This window comes from Pithys albifrons, chromosome 33, assembly GCF_047495875.1.
Source record: "Pithys albifrons albifrons isolate INPA30051 chromosome 33, PitAlb_v1, whole genome shotgun sequence".
Lineage (NCBI taxonomy): Eukaryota > Metazoa > Chordata > Aves > Passeriformes > Thamnophilidae > Pithys > Pithys albifrons.
In genome coordinates, this window is record NC_092490.1 from 1104465 (window position 1) to 1125810 (window position 21346).

General features: G+C 51.1%; 2 protein-coding genes across 2 annotated transcripts in view; one reads left to right on the forward strand and one right to left on the reverse strand.

Moving 5' to 3' along the window:
• LOC139684162 (uncharacterized) overlaps positions 1-21346 on the reverse strand; it is a 1455962-nt gene that overhangs the window by 1068203 nt on the left and 366413 nt on the right. Inside the window, 1 exon segment of the mRNA XM_071579763.1 lies at positions 8510-8958. Within this exon segment, the coding sequence (XP_071435864.1) occupies positions 8510-8958 (449 nt within the window).
• Positions 1-21346, forward strand: part of LOC139684161 (uncharacterized) — a 1434678-nt gene that overhangs the window by 1006771 nt on the left and 406561 nt on the right.

Genomic DNA, 21346 nt, shown 5'->3' on the forward strand with positions numbered 1-21346 from the left:
ATGCTGATGACTCAAAGTGTTTTTTGATTTTTAAATTTATAGATTTTAGAAGTAGCTATAGTGAGTTATAGTGAATGTAGATTTTAGTGTGCCAGTATTTCTAGTAGCTTAAAGTTCAGTCTTAATGCACACCAACCCTTACCCCACATCAACCCCTCCAGATTTCATGAGCTGTTTAGTCTTGTTTTCAAGGTAAAGGCTGAAAAGCACCTCAAGGCCTGCACCATGAGACACAAACATAGGCTGAGTGACCTCCGAGCCCAAAGCACTTGGAAGCCTTCAAGTGCCCTGTGTGCAGTGAGGGAGATGAAGATGATGTAGAGGGAGTCCAAAAACTCCCCCAGACTCAGTTTCAGATGGGTGTGCTGGGGGCGTAACGGGGCAGGACTGAGGGGAGAGTGAACAGGGATTGGACAGACTTTATTATAAACCCCTGAAACCAGTGCTGGGGCAGGAGCGTGGATGGGCATTCCTGGGTGAGCCTGGGTGCTCATTAAATCTGCTGCTCTATTATCTCCCACTGAAATTGGCCTGGAGTCTTTTTGTCCACAGACTTTTCAGGCAATAATGCTCAGGGTATAAAGTGGGGGGAGAAGGAGGTGGGTGGGACATGTTTGGAGTGACGGAGTTTGTCTTCCCAATCACCATTCCGTGGGATTGGGCCCTGCTGTCCTGGAGGTGCTGAACACCTGCCCAGCCATGGGAAGCAGGGAAGGAATTCCTTCTTTTGTTTTCCTTGTGTGTGCAGCTTTTGCTTGTCCTCATTAAACTGTCTTTATCTCAACCCATGAGTTTTTTGGCATTTCCCTCCCATTTCTCTCCCTGCTCCTGCTGGTGGGAAAGTGAGGAGTGGCTGTGAGGGGCTTGGGGGCTGGATGGGGTGAAACCACACCAGCCTTTGTTGGTGCCCACAGTGGGGCTGGGGAGATACCAACAGATGGAATTGGGATGTGCTGATGGAATTTGCAGCTGCTGGTGCTGTCTGGAGCTCCTGGCTGTGTATCACAGTCTGGTGCTGCTTGGTGGCTGCCTGTTGGTGTCTCTGCTGCTGAGCTGCTCAACTCTGACCACCTCACTGTGCTGTGCCTGGGAATGTTGGACAACAGCCCTGGGGATGTGCCTGGGCTGGCAGGAGGCCTGGGAATTGCTGCTGCCCTGGACAGGCTGGAAGTGCATGTGACATTGAGTTGAAGGGCCTGTGACCGGTGGGTGAGTCCAGGATGGAGCAGAGACCCCCCTGCAGCCTGGGGAGGAGCCCCCACTGGAGCAGGGGATGCCAAAAGGATGCCAAGACCCTGTGGCAGCCCATTCAGGGCTGAGGGGAGGAGCCCATGCTGGAGCAGATTTGGTGGCAGGACTTGGGAACCCTTGGGAAACCCACATTGGAGAAGCCTGTTCAATTCAAATTTCCTTTAATTCACATAAAATTCCTCTCATTTGCTCTAAAATCCTCAATTTCAAACTAAATCCCCTTAATTTTACTAAAGATTCTCATTAATGTTGGCCAGAATTCCCTTAATTCCATCTAAAACCTCTCCCATCCTATGTATTTCACTCAACATTCTTTTAATTCCACCTAAATTTCCCAAAATCTTTTTATTTCCATCTCAAATCCTCTTAATTCCACCAAAAATTTCCTCCTTTCTACCCAAAATATCTTTCATTCCACTCCAAATCTCTTAACTCTACTCAAAATATACCTCAATCTTTCTTGGAATCCTTTGTATTTCACCCCAAGATTACACAAAAATCCCTTTTATTTCACTTTAAGATTATTATTTCCACCCCTAATTCCTTTAATTCCCTCTAGCCTCTCCTAATTTCACCTCAATCCCACTGAATTCTACTCTAAAATTCCTTAATTGAACACAAAATTCCCTTAATGCCATCCAAAATTCCCTTCATTCCACCAAAAATTCCTTTAATCCCACTCCAAATTGTTAATACTATCCCAAATATCTTCCCCTACTCACCAGACCCACAAGGGCCCCCAAATCCTTTTCTGCCCCCAAAGTGCCCTATTGGAGCCCCAAATCCTGGGAAGGGCCTCATGCGAAGGGGGAGGGGGTCCTGGGGGGATTTTATGGGGTTGGGGTGGAAATAAGAGGCCCGGGGGAACTTGGGGGACACTTGAGGGTCCCACTGGGGTCTGAGGGGCATTTATGTGGCACTGGCAAAGAACTTCTCTCCCCTCTGCACAGGGCTCTGCCACATTCACAGCAGCTTTCAAAGGACAACTGGATGCTGCAGGATCCTTGATTTTGCTCAAGGACTCACACAAGAAAATTCCTCATTTAGACTGTGGGTAAAATGTAAGACGAACAGTGAATTAGAAATGGGATAAATAACCAAGTTTCATCTTTGCCATGACTCAGAGCACAGACCCAGCTTTGGTGGAGGCAAACAGAGCAAGAACAAGAACTCTGGGCGCTGTTCCCGAGCCCGCCGGTCTATCCTGCTTAACACAGACATAACAAACTGCAGGGCTTGAATGCAAACAGCACCTGCATCCCAACAACTCCCCCTGTCTTGTTTTCAAGCTGCAAAAGTGAAACTTGTGCAAAACTACCATTAATCCTATATTGCATACAAGACAATAAACCAGGAATGCAGAGCACAATACAAAAATAAAACCAGACCCATTAATACCAGAAAAAATGCTTTCTTTAACTGGGGTCTTATACTGTGTAGCCAGCTAGACAAGATACCTGAAGCTTTTTCACCTTATCAATGCCTTTATGTATTGATTTAGAGTGATTGCTGCTTCTTTCAGAATTTATTCTTACGGGTCTTTAGTTAACCTTAAAAAATCTTATTAAAATTGACTTAGAAAAAGAAATCTTTAATGAAACAAATAGTTTAAGAACTTTTTAGGGTTTGTGTTTTCTTTGACTTAAACTTTTGAGTGCATTTTTAATATAGAATTTGTTCTTGAAAACTTATTTAAGTATTTCTGCAAATGAATAACTTTGTTCAGCTCAGAGTTATGTGTCTTCTGCCTTTCACCCGTGGGTGCCTGTGTGTAGATGAGGAGCTGTGGCTGTGTCAGTGGGACAGGTGCCCCGGTAGCACATCCATCCATCTTCACACCCTCACACCCTCCCATGCATCTTTCATCCAGACCTGCCTCCCTTCATGCAGTCACTCAGTTCAGAGCTTAGGGATTGGCTTTGCTGTGTCTTATAATTCTGAAATGAGAAATTGTGTTCTTCTTAACCTTACACTTTCCTGTGCTTCTTGAAATTGCTGCTTTGACAAGAATATAACTTCATAAAACATAAACATGTCTCTGCTTCCTGTTTCATTTAAAATTAAAAAATTCGTTCATACACATACAAGCACATACTCCCCTTTTTTCTTGTTCTTGCATGGGAAATATGAGAGGTAACATTGTATATTTGCTGGGTTTGGATCCATAAAAAAACTTGGCATGACTATTGCAAAGCTTAGTAAATATTATTACATCGCTAAAACTTCCATTTTATTGCTTACAGTCATGGATATCAATAATTTAGAGAAAGGTTCCTAAGGCTATCTTTGAATTTGTTTGCTTGGTTGGATCATCATTACTTAATCAAACAAAAGCTTAAAACAATTGCTAGTACTTAATGAGAAAGATTAATAAATTCTATAAAATTACTGTAATTTTTGTAATTAAAAACTAAAATATGTGTTTTACTAATTTTGTGCACATTCCATTAATGAGCTGCAAAAAGAGAACTGTTGGACATTTTAAAATTCTGATTTCATACATTATTTACACATCACTACAGCATAACATGGGAGTGCTGCAGCTTTTAGGACAACAGGCAGAGAAGGGAGAGAGTGAGGAGAGAGCTTTGTGTGACCCTTCCCGGCCAAGCCACCTCAGCTGCCACTGCAGGAGTCTCACCACTTCCCAATGCCACAACTCCAGTGTTGGCTTCTTCTTGAGCCATTAGAATAGAGTAAAATATAAAGAAACTCATTGAAACACTGATAGTTAATGCAGGTAGGAGTAAAAGCAACAAACAACACCCTCATTCGTACTATAAACGGAATTGTTAATAGGGAAAACACAAGCTTAGGAACAAAGGTATTAAAGAGAATTGAAACTTTTTAACAAGTATTACTCTTTACAGTAGGTGTTCAAATGATTAGAAAAAGCTTTAAAAGCATCAGAAGTTTGGAAGCAATTTGAAATTTAGAAAGTCCTTTTCACCTGACGGATAATTTGCACATCAAATATTATACTAGCTTGGATATATAACACGTTTTTCAGATATAAAAACATTGGTCTTAAGAACAACAGCATTACTTTACAAAAGCGCACACTTGTGTGTTTCTATGCCATAACTTTGCAGAATAAAATTAAACAATGAATACATTTTACAAATAACTGGAATAATAAACATACAACACGACACTATCTTAGAGCATGAGTGCTACAAAATATGTTAGAAACTGGGATACAGAAAGGTGACATATTTGCAGCTTGTTGAAAGCTTTTAACTTAAAGGCATTATTGCTTTCCCTCTCTTTAGAGGAATAAGCCTTATATTGACTTTTAATATTACTTGGAAAAGGCATAGAAGTTTTATTTGGCAAGAAACTGCTCTAGTATTCCCTTTTAGTAGAAAGGGTTATGAAATTTTGTTCCATCTTGATAAGGGTGAAGATGTATTTAATTAATGCTGAGTTAGATGAATATTCATACTAAGTTATTACCAATTGTTAACCCGACAGCGTTGCTATTGATCAGAATCTGTGGCTGTCCCAGTTTGGCATCTCTGGCCGCTCCTGCCAAGGGGTTTCTGTTCCTGTCGGCTCTGCCGGGCTGGGCCGGGCCGTTCCTGCAGCTTCTGGCGGTGCTGCGCTGGGTGCTGGGACTGCGGCGGCAGCGCTGGGGGGACTGTCGGTGCTGCTGTGGGAGCCATCTCCGCCTCTGCTCTCTGGCGGCTGCTCGGAGCTCTCCTGGCCGGGCCAGGGCTCAGCGGGCAGGGGCAGCGGGGCGCTCTCCCGCCGGGTATCGGCTCTGGCACCGGCACGGGCTCTGGCACCTACACCAGCACCGGCACCAGCACCAGCATGGGCTTTGGCACCGATACGGGCTCTGGTACCGGTCCCGGGGCTGACGGCGGCGGCCCCGCCCGCAGCATCCTCCTCTCTGCTCTGCGCCGGGCTCGGCGCTGCCTCTGCCTGGCTGGGCCCTCTCCGCCACCATCCCACCCACTGGCATCAGTGCCCCAGGCGGGAAGGGCTGCAGGGGGATCTGGCAAGAGCATGGCAGGGGTTGCTGCTCTTTGCGCCTTTCTCTGCTCCGGGCAGGAACGCTGCGTGGGACAGCGGCACGGGGGGTGCAGCTGCTTCTCCTGCTGCATCCTTTGGTGGGCAGCTGCAATTACTGGCAACAGCAGATTCAGAGGGCAGCTGTGCCCACAGCAGGGAGTGTTGGAAAGGAGAGTCATTTACTTGGAGCTCATGCTGTTCAAGCAGCACCTCATCATCCAGAGCACGTTCCTCTGCTCCACAGACAGCCTAGATCTCATCTCCATAATGTTTCTCCCTGACACCAAATAGTCAATTGTCCAAGTCTTCCAGTGATTTACCTTAAAAAAAAGAGGGGTACTCCAGTTTTTGTAACTAGTTTGGCTCTGGCCCACCAAACAGTTTTTGGCCACAAGCGGTTTCAGGGCACTCAATTCAAAAAGAGGTAATTTTTCTTTTCATGGGGTACTGATCTCTTTTAGCTCAGCTCTGTCCCTTCAAGCTATTTCAGGGCTCTGGCTTCACAAGTGGCTTAGACACTGACCCTATTACTGAATCTTTTTCTTTCAGAGCTGTTAGCCCCCAATCATTTGGTCATGTTTTTCACCCCTGTGAGATTATTCTCATTTCCAGAGCCAATCTCTTTCAGTCCAGCAGACAGGCACCAATCATGCTTCTTCCCAAGTTGAACTGCTGCCCATCACTGGGACAGGCACCTCCTGGTGTTCCTGTCTCTCCTGCCACGTTAGGGTTACCAAGGCCAGTCCGTAAATGTTTGGAATCTTTCCCGAGGCTCCACGTTTCAGCTCCATTTATCGTGATGGATCTGGGTCTCCACAGGAATGAACCACAACGCCGATCACCAGCTCAAACCAAGCAAAGCCGTTTATTGAAATCCCATGTTACAATATATGGACTCAGGGACTGGTATTCAAGGCAGGGGCAGAGGAACTGGTTACCTCCCACACATGGGGGAGGCATGGGGGGATGGCTCAGGGCTTTCGACCTCCTTGCAGATGAAAAGCAGACCTATCAATTGTGGGGGGTTTGGGAGGGTGAGAGTAGACAGAGGAATACAAATATGCAAACACAACCAGTCTGTAGTATTCTGGTGCCTGGGCCTGCCACTCCCAGAAGATCAGGTGTCCTTTGCTTATCTCCAAGCCTTGTTGTTCAGGAAATTTAACTCCACACCTGCCAGCCTCAAAACCGCCTTTTCTACAACCACTCACTGTGGCGCCACCAGGAGCAGCTGCATTTGCCTCCTCCTGTGCAGCTTCTCCATCTCTCTGCCCTGCTGGGCACACTCAGGAGCACCTGCACCTGCCTCTTCTTAAAAGCTGTGTGTGTCTCTGCCTTTGCTGCTGGACACAGAGAGACCCATTTTGTCTCCCCTTGTGGCACCAGGGGCGGCCAATGCCCCTCTGCTGCTGACCAGTGCAGAGCAGGGCTGTTGATTCTCTGACTCTCACTACGTCCCCTTGCTCCTGCAGTGTCACAGTGTCCCCTGGGTTCCAGCAGGCCCTGCAGTGTCACAGTGTCCCCTGGGCACACCCAGGCCTTTTGGGGCACCAAAAGGAAGACATTGAGCCATTTGAGAGTGTCCATAGGATGCAACCAAGGTGGGCCACGGCCTGCAAGGGAAGGGTGTGTAAAGAGCAGCTGAGGGCACTTGGTGTGTTCAGCTGCACAAGAGGAGACACTGAGGGGACACCTCATTGCAGGTACAACTTCCTGGGCAAGGGCAAAGGAGGGGCAGGCACTGATCTCTGCTCTGTGGGGACCAGGGACAGCACCCAGGGAATGGTCTGCAGTTGTGTCAGGGCAGGCTTAGGTTGGATCCTCCAAAGAAGTTCTTCCCCCAGAGGGTGGTAGGCACTGGACAGGCTCCCCAGGACAGTGGGCACAGCCCCAAGGCTGCCAGAGCTCCAGGAGTGTTTGGATGATGGTCTGGGACACAGGGTGTGACTCTTGGGGATGGGCCTGTGCAGGGCTGAGGGTTGGACTCCATGATCCTTGGGGGTCCCTTCCCACTCAGCACATTCTGGCATTGTGTAACACCATCTGGGCTGGTCTCAGTGCATTAAGAAGTCCTGTCACCCCAGAAATTCTGTGGGTGCTCCCTGTGTGGGGAGGGGTCCAGGACCCACAGCAAGATCCTGGAGGAAGGGGGGACTCCCTCTTGCATGTGGGATTTGCATCAAACATGGGTCCCTCACAAAGTGCTTGTAACACCTCAGAATTGGGGATCTATAACCCCGCTTAGCCACCGGTGGAGCCAGGGGGTCACTGCAACCCCCAGAATGAGGGGGGAGCTCCTAAGAGCCATTTAGAAGCCTGAAAAACTGGTTGAAACAGCAAGAACAGCCCCCAAATGGGGTCATCTCACCACCCCTTATAATCTGAGGGGTTCACTTCAGCCACGGAAAATTAGGAAAGGGACCCCCAAAAAATGTTTATAGTCCCCAAAATTCAGGGAAAGCAAAAGGATCCTCTCAAAACAAGCTCCCTGTGTCCCTCCCTGTGGGGCCCCACTCCAAGTGCTGGAGTCACATTTCCCCCCCACTCCCTCACAGTACCCTTTGAAAGATCAAAATGCACCCTGAAAACTCCCTCTCTCATTCCAGACCCTCCATCTCAGGCCTCCCAAACCCCATCCCATCCTCCTCCAAGCCCCATCCCAACCCTCCCAATCCACATCAAAGCTCTCCAAATTAGACCCCAACCTCCTGGGCTTCTCATTTGCCATCTCTAATTGCTGACACCCCATGGTGGGTTCAGGGAGGAATTGTGGGGGTTGCTGGATTGGGCCATTTTGGGGAGGGGCTGAGTAATTCTGAGTTGGGATGGAGCTATTTTAGGGTGGGATCGAGGCATTATGAGGTGACAGATCGAACCCTCTCAGATTGTGGACTGCAAAATGATGGAAAAACTCTCTTGACCTGGATGGCCAAATTTTGGGGACAGCTCCCCCAAAATCCCCTAGAACTCAGAATGCTTCCTGAATATCCTTTTGAACCTCAAATTCCACCCCAAAATCCCAATTAAATGGTGGGGATTTAGATATTTTCATTCAATTTCTTTATTTTTACTTAAATTTCAGGTGAGTACAAGGAATGAAGATCTAACAAATGAAAATCAAAGACAAAAAAAGGCATCATGTGAGTGTGCAAGGGGTTGGGTTGGATAGTTCATAGAGAGGCAGAGAAATAGAGAATTTGAAGTTTGGTGACCTTAGAGCAATGAATGAAGCTTCTCTCACAACTGGGGCACTCGTAGGGCTTCCCTTACTGGTGGGTGCGTTGATGTTTGGTTAAGTTAGCGATCTGGGTGAAGTTCTTCCCACACTCCCTGCACTTGTAAGGCCTCTCCCCTGTGTGGATTCTCCGGTGGGTGACGAGGTGGGACTTGCAGTTGAATCTCTTCCCACAGCCGGTGCAGCAGAAGGGCCTCTCCCCAGTGTGTGTGCGCTGATGCATGAGGAGAACTGAGCTGGTCTGAAACCTCTTCCCACACTCAGAACACTCATAGGGACGTTCCCCACTGTGGATCATCTGGTGGCGGATCAGCTCAGAGTTGTGGCCGAAGCCCTTCCCACATTCTCTACATGTGTAGGCCCATTCCCCAGTGTGGATCATCTGATGTCGGATCAGGTAGGAGCTCGTGGTGAAGCTCTTCCCACATTCCAAGCACTTGTAGCGCTTCTCCCTGCTCTGAAGCCGCTTCTGCACCCCAAGGTCAGATCGTCGAATGAACTTCCTTCTGTCTTCTCGGCCCTGGGTGGGTCTTAAGACCTCAGAGGACTCTGTGCTGGGTTTAGAGCTTCTCCTCCTTATGAGGGATCTCCGTGGCTTTTCCTCCCCAGTGACTTCCTGTGCTGTGGAGCTGTTCAAAACAGCCTCTGCCACCAGGTTCTCCCGGGGGAATTTATCCTCTGTGCTCTCCGTGCTCAGCTCGGGGCCTGGGGCAGGAAGGAACAAGGACACTCAGGGAATTTGCCTCTGGCCCAAAGGGAAGGCCAAGGACATCCCCCCAAACCCGGCCCCGACAGGACGGCGTCGGCAGCGGGGTTGTCCTGCAGCCCGGACCATGCTGGGCTGGAAGATGCAGCACAAGAGAGGGGCAAAGGGGCACTGACTTCCTCCTCACCTGCCTGGGGGTCCTGCGGCATCTTCCTCTTCCTCACAACAGCATCCTCCATTCCAAAATGCTTTGGGAAGGAGAAATCTTGTTTTCTGCGGAAAAATACTGTGTGAGTATGTTAGGCTGTGGGTTACTCCTGCCCAAATCCGTCTCTAGAACTCACTGGGCTTCTTGTGTCCATATAAACTACCAAAACACCATTTTCAGCCCACAAAAACCATCCCAGGAGCTTCTCCTCTGTGGCCTCTCCACTTTGGGGTTCTGGGGTTCCCCCCTTTCTGGGCTGCTTGGTGTCTCCTGTGTATTGGGGGTCTTTCATCTCCAGAGTCCCCACCCTCTCAAGACTGCTGTGGCTTCAGGACTCTCTGCCCGACCATTCTCAGTTTTCCAGCCCCCACACCCTTCTTTCTCTGATTCCAAAATTCTCCTGCTCCCCCTTTCCCGCTCATCTTGCCTCCCCCAACCTCTTGATCACCCTTTTCTTTGACACTACGGATCCTCGGGCCCCCATTCCCAGCGACCCCAGGTCACCTCACCCCCAGACCTTTTTCTTTTTTTTTTTTTTTTTTGCATCCAGGGCCAACTTGAACCCCCTTTTCCCATGCATCCCGCCTCTCCCAGACTCCACAGTCCCTTTACCCTGGCACCCCATGGACTCCTCTTTTCTGGGCACAGGGACCCCCTTTGACCCCCCCAGTCTCCTCTCCTCACCCCTACTCCTACTTTTCCTTGACTTTGGGAAATTCCTGGGCCCCATTCCCAGCCACCAGGACACCCTTATACCCCCTTATCCTGCATCAATACCCGATACCTTTAACCCCCTTTCCTGGCCATTCCACTTTTCCAGTCCCTACAATCCCTCTTTTCCTTTGCTCTGGAACCTGTGGGATCCCCACATCTGCACTTCCCAGACCAAACAGCCCCTTATTTGAACATTTGTGGGACCAATTGAACTACTTTTGTAGCCATTCTGGGTCTCCCTATCCTATTAACCGCTTTCCCCTACATCGAAGACCCCTGGACCCTACTTTCCTGGGCACAGGGTCACTCTGGACTCCCATCCAAACCCCTGCATCCCCCTTTCCTTATCCCTGGAACCCGCTGAAAACCCCTTTCCCCAGCACTGTGTCCCCCCTGCACTCCAAAAATTGAGTTCAAAACACCAAGATTCAACCCCAAAAAACCTCGCCAGGAGTTCCCCTTCTCTGGTCTCCTCACTATGGGACCAGATGGGATCCATCCCAGGGTGATGAAGGAGCTGGCAGAAGAGCTTGCCAAACCGCTCTCCATCATCTTCCAACAGTCCTGGCTCTCTGGGGAGGTCCCAGATGATTGGAGGTTGGCAAATGTCACCCCAATCCACAAAAAGGGCTGCAAGCAGGACCCTGGCAACTACAGGCCTGTCAGCCTGACCTCTGTGCCTGGCAGGGTTATGGAGCAGTTCATCCTGAGTGCAATCACACAGCACCTTCAGGGTGGACAAGGGATTAGACCCAGCCAGCATGGGTTTAGGAGGGGCAGGTCCTGTCTGACCAACCTGATCTCTTTCTACAATCAGGTGACCCACCTGGTGGATGAGGGGAAGGCTGTGGATGTGGTCTATCTGGACTTCAGCAAGGCCTTTGATACTGTCTCCCATAATATACTCCTGAAAAAGCTGGTAGCCCATGGCTTAGACAAGTGTAGCCTCTCCTGGATTAAGAGCTGGCTGGAGGGTCGGGCCCAGAGAGTGCTGGTGAACGGAGCTGCATCCAGCTGGCGGCCAGTCACCAGTGGTGTTCCCCAGGGGTCTGTATTGGGTCCAGTCCTGTTTAACATCTTTATTGATGATTTAGATGAGGGGATTGAGTCCATCATCAGCAAATTTGCTGATGACACCAAGTTGGGAGGGAGTGTCGACCTGCTGGAAGGCAGGAGGGCTCTGCAGAGGGATCTGGATAGACTTGAGAGATGGGCTGATTCCAATGGGATGAAGTTCAACAAGGCCAAGTGCCGGGTCCTGCACTTTGGCCACAACAACCCCCTGCAGCGCTCCAGGCTGGGCACAGAGTGGCTGGAGAGCAGCCAGGCAGAAAAGGACCTTGGAGTACTAATTGACAGGAAGCTCAACATGAGTCAACAGTGTGCCCAGGTGGCCAAGAAGGCCAATGGGATCCTGTCCTGTATCAAAAATAGCGTGGCTAGCAGGACCAGGGAAGTGATCCTTCCCCTGTACTCTGCATTGGTGAGGCCACACCTTGAGTAGTGTGTTCAGTTCTGGGCCCCTCAGTTCAGAAAGGATATTGAGATGCTGGAGCGGGTCCAGAGAAGAGCAACAAGGCTGGTGAAGGGACTGGAGCACAAGTCCTATGGGGAGAGGCTGAGGGAGCTGGGGTTGTTTAGCCTGGAGAAGAGGAGGCTCAGAGGTGACCTCATCACTGTCTATAACTACCTGAAGGGAAGTTATAGCCAGGTGGGGGCTGGTCTCTTCTCCCATACACTCAGCAATAGAACAAGGGGGCACGGGCTTAAGCTCTGCCAGGGGAAATTTAAGTTGGATATCAGAAAAAAATTTTTTACAGAGAGAGTAATCAGGCATTGGAATGGGCTGCCCAGAGAGGTGGTGGATTCACCATCCCTAGAGATCTTTAAATGCAGATTGGACATGGCGCTGGGTGCCATGATCTAGTAAATGAGCTAGAGTTGGACCAAGGGTTGGACTCGATGATCTTGGAGGTCTTTTCCAACCCAATCGATTCTATGATTCTATGATTCTATGATTCAGGGTTTGCAGGATCTCCCCTGTCTGAACTGCTGGGGGATCCAGGGGGTTCCCCCTCTGCAGTCTCCCCACTTTGGGGTTCTGGGGCTTCCCCCTCTCTGGGGTCCCCCAGTTTAGGGATGCTGAGGGGATTTGTGCCCCCGCAGTCCCTCCTCCCCTGACTCTCTGCTTGGGGTGGTGGTTCCCAAGGGCAACACCCTCTCTAAGATGCCAGGGATCCTGAGGGTGCCCCCTCTCCTGGCTCTCTGTTTTGGGGTCCCGGGGGGTCCCTGAGCAGAGAGTCAGGGCAGAAGAAATCCCTGGGGACCATCGGTATTCCTAAGAGGGACCCTGAAGAGGAGGGAATCCCAGAACCCCAAAGGGGTCAGATCATAGAGTGGGGACCCCTGGCATTCTCGGGATCACCAGCAGCCTGGAAAAGGCAGAACCCTTGGACAGGGGCCTCCAAAACACAAGCCCCCCCAACACCCCGGACATGGGGGACCCCCATAACCCCAAAGTGGAGAGACCAAAGACAGGAAATTTTTGGGAAGGTTTTTTGGGGATGAATCTTGGTGCTTTGGATTTCTTTGGCTTTTATCTGCATATTTTGGAGAGGTAGTTTTCGCTGTCTTAATGGTTTGGGGTTTGTGGGGATCTGTGCCAGGCACCTCCATTTGGGGAAATGGGAGGATCCCAGGATTTTCCAGCATCCAGGGATACTCCCCAAGAAAAACCCCCTTTGGGGGTGACTCCCTTTGTCCCCTACACTGTGTCTGCTCCTCATTCGCTCACACCGTTCCCTTTTCCAAGAGCATCATCCCCAATTTCCCCCTTTTAGCTTCTAGAAAAAAAAACAAACAACAAATAAATCCTAGTTTTGTGCTTTTCAGGGTTGCCCATGTGTCATCTCACTCAGCTTCAGTTCTCCCTGTTTCAGTTCTCATATCGAGATCCTCGTTTAGGTGACCTGGGGTGGTTTGGGGGCGTGTGGAAGAGAGGCTTGGGAAATTCTGGAGTAGTTTTTGGGAAGTCTGGGGGCAGTTTGGGGGTCCTGGGTCACTGGGAGGTCCTGATAGGAATACTATGGGGGCCCTGGGATGCTTTCCAGTCTCTGGAAGGGAATTTAGGGGGGGACCTGGGCAGGTTTGGGGTGGTCTGGCAGGGGATTTGGAGGGAGGTTGATGGCATTTGGGGAGGTCGAGGGGAGGGTTGGTGGTCCCGGGGTGGTCTTCAGGGTCTGGATGAAAGTTTGGGGGGGTCTCTCTGTTGGTTTTGGGGTCTCTTGAGAGATTCTCTGGGGTGTTTTGGAGGACTCTGGGGGAGTCTTGGAGTTTTGGGAGAGTCTCTAGGATGTTTTGAGGGGCTCTGGCAGGTCCAGGAGAATATTTGGGGCATCCTGGGAGAGTTTTGACAGTCCCAGGTGGGGGGTTTTGGGATCACAGGGGTTTTTTGAGGGAACGAGGGTGTGTGTGTGTGTGTGTGTGTGTTGCGGAATGGACATGGTGGCAGTTCCGGGGCGGGGGAAGGGACTTACCTGGATTTTCCACCTTCTCCTTCACAGCCAACACAGCGCCGGGGGGCCCCAGGGGTCTGTAGGGGGTGGGTGGGTAATGAGGGACCCCCAAACTTTCCCTTAAATCCCCAAAGTCCTCCAAACTTGCCACTCTCCCCTCACCTCTCCCTGCAGCCATCCCGAGTCCCACCCTCTGTCTCCACAGCCTCTAATCTTGTGTCCCTAAATACCTCCAAAATACCAAATTTCAGCCCACATTAACCCTCCCGGCAGTTCCTCTTCTTTGAATTCTCCACAATGGGGTTATTGGGGTCCCCCTGTATGCACTGCTGGGGGTCCCACTTATACTGGGGATCCCGTCCCACCCTCTCCGGGCTGCCGGGGATCCTGGGAATCCCACGGCTCCTTCCTCTCTAGGCTCTCGCCTTCTCCAGGCTCTTGGGGGTCCCACCTCCCCCCTGCATTGCTGCTCCCCCCTCCTCTCCACACTGCCGGGGCTTCTCCCTCTCCGGGACCCCCATTTAAGGAGCCCGGGGCTCCCTCTGTGCTCCTGCCCCCCAATTCCACCATTCCAGGGATCCCCCAGCTCCGCTATCCCCCCTCTCCGCTCTCCCCACTCCGCCGGTCCGGGGGCTCCCTCCCGGACCACCCGAGGGGCCCCAAAACCGCTCTCGCCCCCCCGTCCCACACCGACCTTCCGACCGAGCGCCGAGCACGCGGTGCTTTGTCCTCTCTGTGGCCCCTGTCCCGGCTCCTCCCCCTGCTCTGTCCCTCCTCTCTTGCCGCTTCTCCGCCTCCACAGTCCCGCCCCCTCCAGCCCTTCTCCTCCTGCCCCCAGGCCCAGCGCCCCCCCGGACCCCCCTTTGCCCCCAGCCCCGCCGCCCCCCGCGGGAGGAGCAGGGATGGAGCTGGGGCAGCTCGGGATGGGGCAGTGCTGCGCTCTTGGCCGCCCCCGCCCGCACTCGGCCCCCGCCGCAGCCGCCACGGCCGGGACAACGCGGGGGAGGGCCGGCCTGGGCGCCCCCACCTCCCCCCGCCCCTAATTCCGTCCCGGGGGGACGCTGGGGGTGAGGGGGGGGCGCGGGTGGGCGCGGGGTGGGGAGCGCGGGGCGCTGCGGGTCTGCCTGGCAACTGCGGAGTCATCAGCACCGCGCGCTCTGATTGGCTGGAAAATGATTCGGGGCCTTCTCTCACTGATCCCCCCCCAGGCACCCCCAGTGACCGGGACTGGGGAGAACTGGGAAGCTTTACTGGGAACACCGGGAGCAGCCGGCTGGGGGCAGAGGAACAGCAGGGAAGGGGGTGACACGCGACCCCCGGTGACCCCCTACCCTTGTGGCACAGGGAGAAGCCCCAGCCCAGGAGGACAAACCCCAACACGGAGTCCCGGCCCCTGGCAGTGTCTTGGAGGGCGTCTGGCAGCACCACCGGGCAGGGCCGGGGGGGGGAAGGAGCCCCTAAAACCTCTCACAGGCCCCCTGGGACCTCCCCCAAACCTCCTGCCAGTCACTCCAGCCCAGCCAGGATCTCCTGGAACCTCCTTCCAGTCCTTGCCCAGCCCTTCCAAGACCTCCCAAAGCCCCTCTCAGCCCCACTATGAACCACCAACCTCCCTCCCAGCCCTCTCAGGACCCCTTGAACTTCCTCCCAACTGCCCCCAGCCCTCCCAGGACCCCCTATAACCCCTAAAAATGCCTTCCCACCTCCCCCACTAACCCTCCCCCCACCTCGGACTCCCCTAATCTCCTCCAAGTTTTCCCCTGGATCCTCCAAATCCCAGCCCAGTCCCCACAAACCATTTCCCAGTTTCTCCCAGTGTTGGAAGTTATACAACTCTCCTGTATTTTTAATTAGTGGGAATCGTTGGCCGCGTTTCTTTTCACAGACTCTCATCAGTTTGGTCTTTAAAGCTCCAAAGATTTGAGTTTCCCTGGACTAGCTCTGATGAGGTTCACTAAAAAAAAGCCTGTGGGAGGTGAAGACTGGACATCTGGGATCTTCAATGTTTGGTCCTTCAAAGACATGGTGGAGCAACCAGAAGATATAGAAGGGCTTAACAAAGACATTTCAACCTGAGAGTTGGAGACCCTGTCTCAGGCAGAATGATAAAAGCACCAAAGAATGTGGACCAAAACAGTCAATAAAGGACAGAATACCAATTAATGAAGAGAATTGTTAGGTTAGAAGAAATGAAGGTTAATTTCTTTGTTTGCTAGAAAGTTCAAATACGTGAAAAGCCTTGGAAGGGTTTGTACAGACTGGAAAGATTCTCTCCCTGTCTCTGCCCAGAATCTGTCTGTCTGGCTCACAGACACTCCAAAGGGGGGAATGGAGGGTCTCATTTCTTCCTGATGACTTTTGATGACAATTATTGTTGACCCAGGTGGGACAAAGCTGCAGATGCTCCACAGGTTCCAGGACCCTGAGCACTCCAGTGACACCCAAAATATTATTTGAGGAGAATCCTCTCAGTCCCAGGATCTGGTGAGTTGAAAGGAAGATCCCTGGAATTTTGTGAGGTCATTTCTCAGTGTGTAAAATCTATAGTGAAACATCATAGAAATGGAGCCTGAGAATAGAATGTAATGGGGTGTGGTAGTTTTAGCTTCAGTTTCAGCCAGGCCTCAATTCATCAGGCCCAGAGGATGTGACAGAGATTAGAAGGGACAAGCATCACCTGACTTAAGCAACCAAAGAGGTATTTCATTACATCTGACATCATCAAGAAGCATCAAGAAATATAAAAGAGAGGGAGGTGGAGCTTCTGTCTCTTTAGCTCTTCACCTTAGGCCTGTGCTCTGGCTCTACCAAGACAGGGTCTTGCCACCATCCCTGCTCTGTTATCACAGAATCACAGAACCAGTTGGGTTAAAGACCTCCGAGATCATCAAGTCCAACCCTTAATCCAACCCCACTTTGAGCACCAGATCATGGCACTCAGTACCACGTCCAGTCTCACCTTAAAAACCTTCAGGGTCAGAGAATCCACCCCCTCCCTGGGCAGCCCATTCCAATGCCTGACCACTCTCTCTGGAAAGAACTTCTTCCTGATATCCAACCTAAACCTCCCCTGGCAGAGCTTAAGCCCCTGCCCTCCTGTCCTACTGTTGGTTGCCTGGGAGAGGAGACCAATCCCCACCTGGCTACAAACTCCTTTCAGGAAGTTGTAGAGAGTGATAAGGTCTCCCCTGAGCCTCCTCTTCTCCAGGCTAAGCAACCCCAGCTCCCTCAGCCTCTCCCCACAGCACTTGTGCTCCAGTCCCTTCACCACTCTCGTTGCTCTTCTCTGGACCTGCTCCAGCCTCTCAATCTCTTTCCTGAACTGAGGGGCCCAGAATTGAACACAACACTCAAGGTGTGGCCTCACCAACGCAGAGTACAGGGGAAGGGTCACTGTCCTGGGCCTGCTGGCCATGCTATTTTTGATACAGGACAGGATCCCATTCGCCTTCTTGGCCTCCTAGGCACACTGTGGGCTCATGTAGAGCTTCCTGTCACTCAGTCCCCCCAGGTCCCTCTGCCTGGCTGCTCTCCAGCCGCTCTGTGCCCAGCCTGGAGCACTGCAGGGGGTTGTTGTGGCCAAAGGGCAGGACCTGCACTTGGCCTTGCAAAACCTCATCCCACTGGAATCAGCCCATCTCTCCAGTCTATCCAGATCCCTCTGCAGAGCCCTCCTGCCTTCCAGCAGGTCGACACTCCCTCTCAACTTGGTGTCATCAGCAAATTTGCTAATGATGGTCTCAATCCCCTCATCTAAATCATCAAGAAAGTTGTTAAACAGGACTGGACCCAACACAGACCCCTGGGGACACCACTGGTGACCGGCCACCGGCTGGACACAGCCCCATTCATCAGCACTCTCTGGACTTGACCCTGCAGCCACCTCCTAATCCAGCAGAGGGGACACCTGTCCAAGCCAGCTTTTCCAGGATTATATTATGGGAGACAGTGTCAAAGGCCTTGCTGAAGTCCAGACAGAAACATCCACAGCCTCACCCTCATCCACCATGTGGGTCACCTGATCATAAAAAGAGATCAGGTTGGTCAGACAGGACCTGCCCCTTCTAAACCCATGCTGGCTGGGACTAATCCCTTGTCCATTCTGAAGGTGCTGTGTGATTGCACTCAGGGTGATCTGCTCTATAACCTGTCTTACTGGTGAAAACTGAGGGAAAGTAGGTGTGAAGTACCACAGCCTTCTCCTCATCTCTGGTAACTATGTTCCCCCCCAAGTCCAACCAAGAATGGAGGTTTTTCTTGTCCCTCCTTTTCCTATTAACATATTTACAGAAGCATTTTCTCATCCCTAACAGAAGTAGCCCAACTGACTTCAAATCGCATTTTTGTCTCTCATTTTCTTGCTACAGTACCCAACTATGTTCCTAAACTCTTTCTAAATAGCCAGCCCTTTTTTTCCACACTCAGTCATCTCTCTTTTTATCACTGATTTCCTTCAGAATCTTCCTGTTCAACCAAGATGGATGTCTTCCCCATTGGCTTCCCTTTCGGCACACCAGGACAGGCTGTTCCTGTGCACTCAAGACTTGCTTCTTGCAGGACATCCATCCCTCCTGTACCCCCTGGTTTTTAAGGGTTTTTTCCCAGGGTATGCTCTGGACCAGTCTTCTGACCAGGCTGAAATCTGCCATCGGGATGCCCAGCATAGAGGTTTTATTGATGGCCCTCCTTGCATCCCTGAGTATTGAAAATTCTATTATTTCATGGTCGCTGTACCCAGACAGCCTCTGACCACTACATCTCCCACCAGCCCCTCTCTGTTTGTAAACAGCAGGTGTCCAGGAGCCACACCCCTGGTAGGTTCATTTACCAGCTGAAGCTGGAAATTCTTGTCTATACACTCCAGGAATCTCCCAGACTGCCTCTTCTCTGCTGTGTTGAGCTCCCAGCAGATATCTGGAGGGTTCAAGTCACCTACAATAACAAGGGCTGGAAATTTTGAGACATCTGCCAGCTGCTTGTAGAATAATTCATCTCCTTCATCATCCTGGTTGGGTGGCCTGTAACAGACACCCACAAGGATGTCAGCCCTGATGGCCTTCCTATTGATTCTGGTCCAGAGACACTCAACCTTGTAACTGCTGACCTCAAGTTCAACAGAGTCAAGAGACTCTCTAACATATAAAGCCACCCCTCCACTGGGATATACTGGGAGTGAGTGGAACCATAGTGGGGGTAAAAGGAAGCAACTGGAAGCATGTGGGGGGAACTGGGGTAATATTGGGAGAAACTGGATGCACACTGGAGTCATACTGGGATCATAATGAGACTATCTGGGAGTGACTCGGATCATACCGGCCATGCCTGGAAAAAAACTGGGAGCACACTTGGAGCTAATGGCATGATACTGGACTGATACTGGAAGCAAGTGGAACCAAGTTGAAGGCAACTGGGATAACACTAGGACGACCTGGGCCACAGCTGGAGGACACGAGGGGGCAGCAGGAGGGTTTGTGGGACCACCTTCTACTGCCTGGGGTGGCTCTGGGGGCCCTCGGCTCCTCGGGGCTCTTCCTGCAGCCACAGAACATGGAGGGACCTTCCTCTGGGTGGGTCCTCCACGTGTTCCAGGAGCGTTGGGTTCCTCCTGGCAAAGACTGGGGGCAACTGGGATCATCCTGACACCATATTGGCAGACACTGGAAGTCACTGGAACCATACTGGGGGTGACTGGGACCACAGTGGGAGTGACTGGGAGTATGCTAGCAGAATACTGAGACCACACATGGGGAACTGGGAACAAGTCAGAGTGATTTGGTCTATACTGGGTGCTACTGGGCGGCACTGAGACCATGTTGGGACAGATCACGGTCATACTGGGCCAACTAGAATCATGTTGTGGGCAACTGAGATATAGTGAGAACAGCTGGGCTCATACTAGAGGTGACTGGGCTCATACTGGGAGTGACTGGGCTCTGGGAAGCACAGGATGGGCAGCAGGGGGAGGGAAACTCCCCTCCCACTGCCCAGAATTCCCAAAATCCTTATTCCCAGTCCCTGCTCTGGCCCTGAGCAGCAGATTTGTTCTGTGATCCCTTTCCCTGGGGACACTTCCCCACCCTCTCCCCACTTTTCTGCCACTGGAAATTGCCACTTTGGAGCCCCATCCCATTGTTTTCTCCTTCTCTTCCCTATTATTATTATTAGGATCCCTCTGCACCTCCTTTTCCTGGGCTCTGGGAACCCCCTGTGTGGCCATTCCCTGTTCTCCAGCTCCCAGACGCCCATTTCTCTGACTCCAGGATCCTCCTGTCCCCCTTTCCTGCCCATCCTGCCTCTCCCATGCCCTGGATCCCCCTTTTCTTTGACACCAGGGACCCTCAGGCCCCCATTTCCAGCCAGCCCACATAACCTCACCCCCACATTGCCATTCTTTGACGCCACGAACCCCCTGCCTCCTCTTTCCCTCTCATCTGTTATACATCAATAACTGAGAAATGTAAGAAATATTATTCCCTTATTGTTCCCCTGTCATAAACATCCTATCCAAGAATTTTCTGTCAGCAGATCCACAGAAAGCCAGAATTCTCTTACAAACAGTCACCTGCCAAAGCCTTTCACCAAGCTCCCTGCAAGTCATGGCAGCAAATTCAGCCAAACTTCTTGCCTGATGAGAACTCACAGAACCATCCTCTTCTTCTAATAACTGAGAGAAAACTATTTCCTGCTTTCATGAAATTTTCAAGTTATGTGTAGAAACAATGTCTAGGCTTTCTTGGACTCCATAAAAACTCCCAAAGAACACCTTGGAATTTTGCTGCGTAGGGAGTGTGCAGAATGGAGAGAGAGAACCACAGCCAAGAACCTCTCCCACCTACCCCCTGCCTCACCCATCTCAACTTCTTACCCTCCTCCTTCACCACCTCCTTATCTGCTCTGAGCTTTTCCTGGTGCTGCATTCACATTGAGTTCACACCAAGAAATCTTGGAAGAAATAAACCCTCAAGTGTCTGTGCTGTGCTGAGAGCAGGGCAGTGCTGCTTCCAAGGGCAGATCTGGGACATCTCCTCAGTGCCTACCCAGAGGTGCAGCTGGGATGGACAGAGCAGGACACAAGCCCTCCTAGAGAGATGTCCCTAGTTTATTCACCTATTTGAGAACCAGATTCGGAGTTTCAGTGCCTTCTCCTGAAATCAGATATTAATTTGTATGCTCCATTGCCCAGGCAGACATGCCAGGCCAGAGAACTGAAAGCTGCTGCAAATGATCCATTGTTAACAGTTGATCAGAAATGCCACAGAGCGGGCAGAATTCAGTTCTAATTATCCCCACATAGTCCTAACTGGTCCCAGCCCCTGCAACTAGGACAGTGTTTTAATCTACTGGACTCTATGTTTTCTTGGATCCTGACCCCTGAGAAGACCACAAAATTGAGACGTGCTGTTATTTTGGTGCAGTGAGAGCAGCATTATGTTCTTGCCCCAAAGTGCCTTTGACAGGAGCACAGTTTCCTCTGAGGGACCTCTGGAGATGGAGGGCTCTTCTGTAGGGACTCCTGAACTCTTGAATAGTGGTGCTTTTGTGATTCCTTCTGCAGGAACTTTTGGAGAACATGGCCGTGCTGGGCAGCAAATGGAAAGAAAATATTTTGTTATTCTTTAAAAAAAATTCTAGCCACCCTCCTACCCCTATTATTAATCCTGTTATTAAAAGATGTAGGGAAAAAAAATTGGGTGGATCAA